This window comes from Mobula hypostoma, chromosome 22, assembly GCF_963921235.1.
Source record: "Mobula hypostoma chromosome 22, sMobHyp1.1, whole genome shotgun sequence".
Taxonomy (NCBI): Eukaryota; Metazoa; Chordata; class Chondrichthyes; order Myliobatiformes; family Myliobatidae; genus Mobula; species Mobula hypostoma.
In genome coordinates this window covers 48,291,154-48,302,305 of record NC_086118.1, presented here as the reverse complement: position 1 = coordinate 48,302,305, position 11,152 = coordinate 48,291,154, and the positions used below count along the sequence as shown (strand labels likewise).

The window sequence follows — 11,152 nt, the reverse complement described above, 5'->3', positions numbered from 1 at the left end:
AGGTTCTCTTCAGAGAATCAAAGCGGACATAGGAGCAATTAAAAATAAAATTCTAACCAGGGAGGTATTTAAAAGAACGCTTGCAAAAACTGGGATTAATGGCAGATTCACAAAATGAGTCAAAATGCGGCTCACTCCTATAAATGGCACAGCACTGGGCTGCACTGTAGTACTGTACTGTATAGCAGCTAGCGCAATGCTGTTACAGCTCGGGGCAGCTGGTTTCTGAGCGCAATCCCAGTGTACTCTGTAAAGGCAGTTGTATGGCCTGTCCATGGCGGGTGATGGGATGAGATGGTGCGGGGGGGTGGGGTTGATAGGATGAGATGGGTAGGTGATGGGATGAGACGGGGTGGGTGATGGGATGAGACGAGAGGTTGATGGGATGAGATGGGGGGGTGATGGGATGAGACGGGGGCTGATGGGATGAGACGAGGGGTTGATGGGATGAGACGGGGGGGCGATGGAATGAGACGGGGGGGGCCGGGTGATGGGATGAGACGGGGGTGATGGGATGAGACGGGGGTGGGGCGGGTGATGGGATGAGACGGGGGTGATGGGATGAGACGGGGGTGGGGCGGGTGATGGGATGAGATGGGGGGTGGGGTGGGTGATGGGATGAGATGGGGGTGGGGCAGGTGATGGGATGAGATGGGGGTGGGGCAGGTGATGGGATGAGTCGGGGGGGTGATGGGATGAGATGGGGGGGTGGGTGATGGGATGAGACGGGGGGGGTGATGGGATGAGGCGGAGGGGGCGGGTGATGGGACGAGACGGGGGGATGATGGGATGAGGCGGGGGATGTTGATGGGATGAGACGGGGGGTGATGGGATGAGGCGGAGGGGGCGGGTGATGGGATGAGATGGGGGGGTGCCTGGTGATGTGAAGGGGTGGGGGAGTGGAGAGGGAGGGGCGATGAGGAGTGGGCTGAGATGTGGTGGGATAAGGGGGATTTGGTGTGGTGAGTGTGGGGGTGGTCGACGTTTCGGGTTGAAACTCTCCTTGCCACTCCCCCCCCCCCCCTAACTGTACATTATCCGAAAATCTCTCCCCCACCCCCAGATGCAGCCCGACCCACTGAATTCCTCCAGTATATCTTGTTACTGCAGATTGCAGCTTCTGCGGTCTCTCAAGTCCTTCGAGACTGGGGAAAAAAATGCAACAAACCCTGAACAATATTCGGAATGTTTTGTTAAGCTAACTTCTTCCAGCCTCCTCCCCTGTAGCGCTGTGTGTGAGTTTTCCCACCGCTGCTGTTTGGAAGCGTCCTGTTGCGCGGGGTAGCGAGCTGTAAGCGGACTCGCTCGCAGCCGGGCGGAACACCCCGACTCCGGCGTACGTACTGGTGTTGTTGACTCCGGTTCAGGTGCCGTCACATGATGTCCTGACCCTTTCGCTCTCACTCGCTCTCTCTCCACTCGCTCAGTGCACTGACGTGTCCCGTGAGGTTGCAGTGCGGTCCGGGAACTCCGAACGCAGGAATTAACCCGCAGTCCTCGCCCCGGCGGCTCACACTTCTCCCCTCATTCCCTCCCCTGCAAAAGCAAGAGAAAGAAAAGCTTTCCCCGACCACCTCCGGCAGCGGGCGAGATGGAAGGAAACGCGTACGGCGCAGCCATGGCGGGCGGGGCGTTTGATCTGAAGAACTTTCTCCAGAAGCCGTATGTTATCGCTCGGATCGTAAGCTGGGTGAGTGACGGGGGGGGGGGTCGGGGACCCCAGTGTTGGGCTTCTGTGGCGGAGGTGGTTCGGGCTACCGGTCAGTTTCAGGAACCGGTGGCACTTGGCACAGCCAGATCTAGGAAGCGAGAATGGCCTCCGCAAAAACTTCAAATGCCGCTGCTAAACTTCAGCAGAGTCTGGCAAACGCATGGGCAAGAGTTGGTGACAGTTCTTTTCGGAACTTGTGTTTCTTTGGTTTATTGTCCTTTGTGACCAGGCCCCGGTACAAGGCAAACATCCGTGTTTTTCCAACGGCTTCCACTCTGACGCCGAGAAATCACATGTCCGGGATGAACCGTACGTTCAACGGCGGGGTTGCTGCAAGGAGGAGAGAGGGAGGGAGCAAGGATGTGATGCTGAGGCTTTATAAGGTACTGCTAAGGCCTCAGCCTTGAGTATGGTCAGCAGTTTTGGGCCCTCCATCTCAGAAAAGATGTGCTGACATTGGAGAGGGTCCAGAGGAGGTTCACAAGGATGATTCCAGGAATGAAAGGGTTATCATACGAGGAACGTTTGATGGTTTTTAATTGAAAACTTTGGAATGTTGAAAGGCCTGGACAGAGGAAAGGATGTTTCGCATGGTGGGAGTCTTGGACAAGAGGAGACAGCCTCGGGATAGAGGGGCGCCCTTTCAAAACAGAGATGCAGAGAAATGTCTTTAGCCCAAGGGTGATGAATTTGTTGCCACATGCAGCTGTGGAAGCCAGGTCGTTGGGTGTATTTAAGGCAGAGATTGGTAGGTTCTTGATTGGACAGGGCATCAAAGGTTACGGGGAGAAGGTTGGGAATTTGGGTTGAGGAGGAGGAACTAAAAGGATCAACTATGATTGATTGGCGGAGTAGACTCGATGGGCCAGATGGCCCGATTCTGCTGCTATGTCTTATGGAATACCAGCTGCCTCCTTGCAAACATTCCGACGGCCGGTTTGGTTGGCAGTTGCTGGTTCTGCTCAATATTGGGCCGAATGGCCTGTTCCTGTGCTGTACTGGTCTATGTAATTAAGACGGGGATAGGGTGACTTCTCCCGGCTTCCCTGTGTGACTACTGTGAAAAGCCAGAGACAGACTTGGGCTCCTTCCTACCGAATGCTTCCATCCCGCCGTCACCCTCCCCGTTACACGGCGCCAATAATGAGGCTTTAATAAAAAAAAAGCCCTTTTATTTTGCAAGTCGTGTTGCTCGTTTTGTAGGCACACCAAGGTTTGTGAAGAGAAGGCGGGACTGGTACCTCCCTTCTTCCGTGTTTTAGAATCTGTGGCCTGTTCGCAGAGGATGACACATTTATACAGCGCGTTTAACTGAAGTTATACGCCGAGGCTTCATGGGCGAATGACACGGAGCGTTTTAAGTGCCTTTTTTTGTGGGAGGGGGCTCTGATTTTGTTTTAAGATTTTACGACTTGGCCTCTCCGAACTTGAGCAGAATGATAGCTCCTGCCTAGTTTTTTTTTGGGAGGTGGGGCTTGTGTTGCTACTATTGGTTTATGTGATCGTATGTCAGCACAGAATCGGGAGGATTTTTAACCCACACTTCCTCATTCTCTTTTAGTAGCGCTCTTGCTTTTCCCAGTTTGACATTGCGCAGTTTTGTATATTTTCCTCTGGTTCCGGCAGATACAGCACAGGAATGGCTTTCATTACTCAGGAACTTCCCCTAATAGATTCCAGACCCCGAAATTACACTCAGTGGCCACTTTATTAGGTACAGGAGTTAGAACCCCTTGTGATCTTCTCCTGCCATAGTCCATCCACTTCGAGGTTTGACGTGTCGTGCGTTCACAGTTGCATGGTTATTTGAGTTACTGTCCCCTTCCTGTCAGCTTGGACCAGTCTGGCCATTCACCTCTGACCCCTCCCATTAAGGCGTTTTTGCTCAGAGAGCTGGATGTTTTTAAAAATTGTTTTTCACACCATTCTCTGTAAACTTTATTGAGACTGTAGTGTGTAAAAAAAATTCCCAGGAGATCAGTTGTTTTTGAGGTTCTGAAACCACCCTATCTGGCACCAACAATCAAAGTCACTTAGATCACATTTCTTCCTTATTCTGAAGTTTGGACAGCAACTGAAACTCTTAGAACATAGAAGAGTACAGCACTGTACAGGCCCTTCGACCCACAATGTTGTGCCGACCCTCAAACTCTGCCTCCCATATAAGCCCCCACCTTAAATTCCTCCATACATCTGTCTAGTAGTCTCCTAAACTTCACTAGTGTATCTGCCTCCACCACTGACTCAGGCAGTGCAGTCCACGCACCAATCACTCACTGAGTGAAAAACCTTCCTCTAATATCCCCCTTGAACTTCCCACCCCTTACCTTAAATCCATGTCCTCTTGTACTGAGCAGTGGTGCCCTGGGGAAGAGTTGCTGGCTATCCACTCTATCTATTCCTCTTATTATCTTGTACACCTCTATCATGCCTCCTCTCATCCTCCTCCTCTCCAGAGAGTAATGCCCTAGCTCCCTTAATCTCTGATCATAATACATACTCTCTAAACCAGCCAGCATCCTCGTAAATCTCCTCTGTACTCTTTCAAATGCTTCCACATCCTTCCTATAGAGAGGCAACCAGAACTGGACACAATACTCCAAGTGTGGCTTAACCAGAGTTTTATAGAGCTGCATCATTACATCACGACTCTTAAACTCTGTTCCTCGACTTATGAAAGCTAACACCCCATAAGCTTTCTTAACTACCCTATCCACCTGTGAGGCAACTTTCAGGGATCTGTGGACATGTACCCCCAGATCCCTCTGCTCCTCCACACTACTAAGTATCCTGCCATTTACTTTGTACTCTGCCTTGGAGTTTGTCCTTCCAAAGTGTACTACCTCACACTTCTCCAGGTTGAACTCCATCTGCCACTTCTCAGCCCACTTCTGCATCCTATCAATGTCTCTCTGCAATCTTTGACAATCCTCTACACTATCTACAACACCACCAACCTTTGTGTCATCTGCAAACTTGCCAACCCACCCTTCTACCCCCACATCCAGGTTGTTAATAAAAATCACGAAAAGTAGAGGTCCCAGAACAGATCCTTGTGGGACACCACTAGTCACAATCCTCCAATCTGAATGTACTCTCTCCACCACGACCCTCTGCCTTCTGCAGGCAAGCCAGTTCTGAATCCACTTGGCCAAACTTCCCTGGATCCCATGCCTTCTGACTTTCTGAATAAGCCTACCATGTGGAACCTTGTTAAATGCCTTACTAAAATCCATATAGATCACATCCACTGCACTACCCTCATCTATATGCCTGGTCACCTCCTCAAAGAACTCTATCAGGCTTGTTAGACACGATCTGCCCTTCAGAAAGCCATGCTGACTGTCCCTGATCAGACCATGATTCTCTAAATGCCCAGAGATCCTATCTGTAAGAATCTTTTCCAACAGCTTTCCCACTACAGACGTAAGGCTCACTGGTCTATAATTACCCGGACTATCCCTACTACCTTTTTTGAACAAGGGGACAACATTCACCTCCCTCCAATCCTCCGGTACCATTCCCCTGGACAACGAGGACATAAAGATCCTCGCCAGAGGCTCAGCAATCTCTTCCCTCGCCTCGTGGAGCAGCCTGGGGAATATTCCGTCAGGCCCCGGGAACTTATCCGTCCTAATGTATTTTAACAACTCCAACACCTCCTCTCCCTTAATATCAACATGCTCCAGAACATCAACCTCACTCATATTGTCCTCACCATCATCAAGTTCCCTGTCATTGGTCTTCTGCCTGCTCTGGATCTCTTTATTGCCAACTGCCGACGGGACATCAACCGTCTCGACTTCACCGCACCTTGTCCCCATTCCAACCTCACTCCTTCGGAACGCTCTGCTCTCCACTCCCTCCGCACTAATCCTAACATTATTATTAAACCCGCTGATAAAGGGGGTGCTGTTGTAGTCTGGCGTACTGACCTCTACCTTGCCGAGGCACAGCGACAACTCGCGGATACCTCCTCTTATTTACCCCTCGATCGTGACCCCACTAAGGAGCACCAGGCCATTGTCTCCCACACTATCAACGACTTTATCCGCTCAGGGGATCTCCCATCCACTGCTACCAACCTTATAGTTCCCACACCCCGCACTTCCCGTTTCTACCTCCTACCCAAGATCCACAAACCTGCCTGTCCTGGCCGACCTATTGTCTCAGCTTGCTCCTGCCCCACCGAACTCGTTTCTGCATACCTCGACACTGTTTTATCACCCCTTGTTCAATCCCTTCCGACCTATGTTCGTGACACTTCTCACGCTCTTAAACTTTTCAATGATTTTAAGTTCCCTGGCCCCCACCGCTTTATTTTCACCATGGATGTCCAGTCCCTATATACTTCCATCCCCCATCAGGAAGGTCTCAAAGCTCTACGCTTCTTTTTGGATTCCAGACCTAATCAGTTCCCTTCTACCACCACTCTGCTCCGTCTAGCAGAATTAGTCCTTACTCTTAATAATTTCTCCTTTTGCTCCTCCCATTTCCTCCAAACTAAAGGTGTAGCTATGGGCACCCGTATGGGTCCTAGCTATGCCTGCCTTTTTGTTGGGTTTGTGGAACAATCTATGTTCCGTGCCTATTCTGGTATCTGTCCCCCACTTTTCCTTCGCTACATCGACGACTGCATTGGCGCTGCTTCCTGCACGCATGCAGAACTCGTTGACTTTATTAACTTTGCCTCCAACTTTCACCCTGCCCTCAAGTTTACCCGGTCCATTTCCGACACCTCCCTCCCCTTTCTAGATCTTTCTGTCTCTGTCTCTGGAGACAGCTTATCCACTGATGTCTACTATAAGCCTACTGACTCTCACAGCTATCTGGACTATTCCTCTTCTCACCCTGTCTCTTGCAAAAACGCCATCCCCTTCTCGCAATTCCTCCATCTCCGCCGCATCTGCTCTCAGGATGAGGCTTTTCATTCTAGGACGAGGGAGATGTCTTCATTTTTTAAAGAAAGGGGCTTCCCTTCCTCCACTATCAACTCTGCTCTTAAACGCATCTCCCCCATTTCACGTACATCTGCTCTCACTCCATCCTCCCACCACCCCACTAGGAATAGGGTTCCCCTGGTCCTCACCTACCACCCCACCAGCCTCCAGGTCCAACATATTATTCTCCGTAACTTCCGCCACCTCCAACGGGATCCCACCACTAAGCATATCTTTCCCTCCCCCTCTCTCTCTGCATTCCGCAGGGATCGCTCCCTACACAACTCCCTTGTCCATTCGTCCCCCCCATCCCTCCCCACTGATCTCCCTCCTGGCACTTATCCGTGTAAGCGGAACAAGTGCTACACATGCCCTTACACTTCCTCCCTTACCACCATTCAGGGCCCCAAACAGTCCTTCCAGGTGAGGCATCACTTCACCTGTGAGTCGACTGGGGTGATATACTGCGTTCGGTGCTCCCGATGTGGCCTTTTATATATTGGTGAGACCCGACGCAGACTGGGAGACCGCTTTGCTGAACATCTACGCTCTGTCCGTCAGAGAAAGCAGGATCTCCCAGTGGCCACACATTTTAATTCCACATCCCATTCCCATTCTGACATGTCTATCCACGGCCTCCTCTACTGTAAAGATGAAGCCACACTCAGGTTGGAGGAACAACACCTTATATTCCGGCTGGGTAGCCTCCAACCTGATGGCATGAACATTGACTTCTCTAACTTCCGCTAGGCCCCACCTCCCCCTCGTACCCCATCTGTTACTCTTTTTTATGCACACATTCTTTCTCTCACTCTCCTTTTTCTCCCTCTGTCCCTCTGAATATACCTCTTGCCCATCCTCTGGGTCACCCCCCCCCCCGTCTTTCTTCCCGGACCTCCTGTCCCATGATCCTCTCGTATCCCCTTCTGCCTATCACCTGTCCAGCTCTCGGCTCCATCCCTCCCCCTCCTGTCTTCTCCTATCATTTTGGATCTCCCCCTCCCCCTCCAGCTTTCAAATCCCTTACTCACTCTTCCTTCAGTTAGTCCTGACGAAGGGTCTCGGCCTGAAACGTCGACTGCGCCTCTTCCTATAGATGCTGCCTGGCCTGCTGCGTTCACCAGCAACTTTGATGTGTGTTGCTTGAATTTCCAGCATCTGCAGAATTCCTGTTGTTTGCATTGAGGACCTCTCTCACTTCCACATCCTCCAGGCACATCTTCCCACTTTTATCTCTAATCGGTTCTACCTTCACTCCAGTCATCCTTTTTTTCTTCACATAATTGAAGAATGCCTTGGGGTTTTCCTTTTCCCTACTCGCCAAGGCCTTCTCATGCCCCCTTCTTAAGCTCCTTTCTTGCTTCCCTATATTCCTCAATAGAGCCATCTGATCCTTGCTTCCTAAACCTCAAGTATGCTGCCTTCTTCCACCTGACTAGATTTTCCACCCCACTTGTCACCCATGGTTCCTTCACCCTACCATTCTTTATCTTCCTCACTGGGACAAATTTATCCCTAACATCGTGCAAGAGATCTCTAAACATCGACCACATGTCCATAGTACATTTCCCTGCAAAAACATCATCCCAATTCACACCCGCAAGTTCTAGCCTTATAGCCTCATAATTTGCCTTTCCCCAATTAAAAATTTTCCTGTCCTCTTTGATACTATCCTTTTCTATGATAATTATAAAGGCCAGGGAGCGTTGGTCACTGTCCCCCAGATGCTCACCCACTGAGAGATCTGTGATCTGACCCGGTTCATTACCTAGTACTAGATCTAGTATGGCATTCCCCCTAGTCGGCCTGTCCACATACTGTGACAGGAATCCTTCCTGAATACACTTAACAAACTCTGCCCCATCTAAACCCTTGGAACTAATCAGGTGCCAATCAATATTAGGGAAGTTAAAGTCACCCATGATAATAACCCTGTTATTTTTGCACCTTTCCAAAATCTGGCTCCCATTCTGCTCCTCTGTATCTCTGCTGCTACCAGGGGGCCTATAGAACACCTCCAATACAGTAACTGCTCCCTTCCTGTTCCTGACTTCCACCCATACTGACTCAAAAGAGGATCCTGCTACATTACCCACTCTTTCTGCAGCTGTAATAGTATCCCTGACCAGTAATGCCACCCACCCTCCCCTTTTTCAGCCCTCTCTATCCCTTTTAAAGCACTGAAATCCAGGAATATTGAGAATCCATTCCTACCCTGGTGCCAGCCAAGTCTCTGTAATGGCCACTACATCATAATTCCATGTGTGTTTCCAAGCTCTCAGTTCATCACCTTTGTTCCTGATGCTTCTTATATTGAGGTACACACATTTCAGCCCTTCTACCTTACTGTCTTTACACCGTTTATTCTGCTTCTCTTTCCTCAAAGCCTCTCTATACGTTAGATCTGGCTTTACTCCATGCACTTCTTTCACTGCTCTATCGCTCTGGGTCCCATCCCCCTTGCAAATTAGTTTAAACCCTCCCGAACCATGCCAGCGAACCTAACTGCAAGGATATTGCTCCCCCTCGAGTTCTGGTGCTATCCATCCAATCTGTACAGGTCCCACCTTCCCCAGAAGAGATCCCAATGATCCAAAAATCTAAAACCCTGCTCCCTGCACCAACTCCTCAGCCACGCATTCAACTGCCATCTCCTCCAATTCTTACCATCACTGTCACGTCTGCATGTTTTTATACATGAGTTGTTGATTAGATATTTGCATTAATGAGCAAGTGTATAGGATGTACCTAATAAAGTGTCCACTGAGTGTATATATAAAAAAAATAGTAATGCAAAAATACTGAGAGTGTGTTCATGGGCTATCCAGAAATCTGTTGACAGAGAGGAAGAAGCTGTACCTAAAACGTTGAGTTTGTGTTTTCACGCTTCTGCACTTCCTCCCTGAGGATAGGATGATGACTGAAGATAAATTTCTTTACTTAGGGAGTAGTAATGTTTAGAAGTCTCTTCCTAAGAGGGTTGTGGAGGCCTAGTTGCTCTATATATTCAAGGCAGAAATGCATTGAGCCGATGCCGCATGATTGGCTGATTAGATATTTGCATTAATGAGCAGGCGTACTTAATAAAATGGCCACTGAGGGTACGTCTCAATTTTTTTTTGTAAGTGCAGCCCTGTGAACATTTATCCCTTTGTGCGGTTGTTTCTAGTTTATTAGTTGGTAAAATTAGCTTTAATGATTAATAAAAAAAAAACAAGAGGTTCTGCAGATGCTGGCAATCCAGACAACACAGACAAAATGCTGGAGAAACTCAGCAGGTGAGGCATTATCTTTGGAGGGGAATAAATGGTTAACAAAATTTTCACCCACATTGTTCTGCAAAGATTTTCTATCTCTTTGATAAACGACTGTAAGGTTATTTTTTTTATTATGTTTGCTCCCATTGTAAAGGGTCTTGCAGCAACTCTGTGTGAGTGTGACGACATCAGTGTTCCTGGTTTGATCCTGAAGTGTATATTGGTTCATTAATATCGTTACCTGTATCCAGCAAGATCTATTAAAAAGATTGCCTTGCATACTGTGTATACAGATCACATCATTACACAACTAACTAGCATAAGGTAAAACAGTAACAATGCAGACGAAAGTGTAAAAACTGCTTTAAAATTGCAATGCGATCACTTGAGTCAAGCACGATGTTCCTAAGGGGTTGTGTGTTGGGGAATCAGGGTTGTTGGGGTGGGATTCCCCTAATGACAAATGTCTGTGTGTGATTTTATGTGAGGAGGCTGATGCATAGGTAGCCACCTTAAGGTCCTTGACAGATCAGGATCAGGGTCCAGAGGCCTGGAATGCAAGGTGACTGGGGACCCTTCTCTGCTACAGCCTTCCTCCATCTTCACTGCCGTTGTGATGTGTTGCCATCTTCTACCAGCTCCACCACTGAGGTTTGTTCTTTGTTTGGAACCTCTCCCTTGACCTTTGCACCCTGGACCTACCAGGAGCTAAGCTTCAGGTGACTAAACTCTGCACAGTACCACTTTTGGGATCTCAGGAACTGACAGGCTTCTCCAGCACTACAAGGTGAACAAGATCTTAATGAGGTACATAGTGAGGCTGGGAGTCTGATAACAGTGGGATACGAGCTGTCCTTGAGCCTAGTGGTATGTGCGTCTGCCTGATAGGAGAGGGGAGGGAAGATAAAACGTCCAGGTTTGTGAGGTCTTTGATTATGCTGGCTGTGCTACTGAGGTAACAAGAAGAATAGAGAGAGTCTGGTTCCCATAACGTGCTGACCTGTGACTACAACTCTGCAATGCTGTGGGATTTTGAGCCCCATTTGAGATGAACATGATATCCCATGCTCTAGATATCACTGGGGGGTGGGGGTGCTGCGCTGTTGTGTTCCAGGGAGGTGTAAAACAGAGGCCTCAGCAAGCTCTGTGAGGCGAACATAAAGCAGGGATGTATCCCTCTTCATCCTTCCCCATCTCTGCAACTTTGGACACGTGTTCTTTCAAAATTCTCTCAGTTCCATTAA

General features: G+C 49.1%; 1 protein-coding gene across 1 annotated transcript in view; it reads left to right on the top strand.

The window, feature by feature from the left end:
• Nucleotides 1–1,424: 1,424 nt before the first annotated feature.
• syngr2b (synaptogyrin 2b) overlaps nt 1,425–11,152 on the top strand; it is a 63,496-nt gene continuing 53,768 nt past the window's right edge. The window contains exon 1 of the mRNA XM_063030514.1: nt 1,425–1,690. Coding sequence (XP_062886584.1) covers nt 1,592–1,690 — 99 coding nt within the window. The 5' untranslated portion in view covers nt 1,425–1,591. The remainder of the gene's footprint in view (nt 1,691–11,152) is intronic.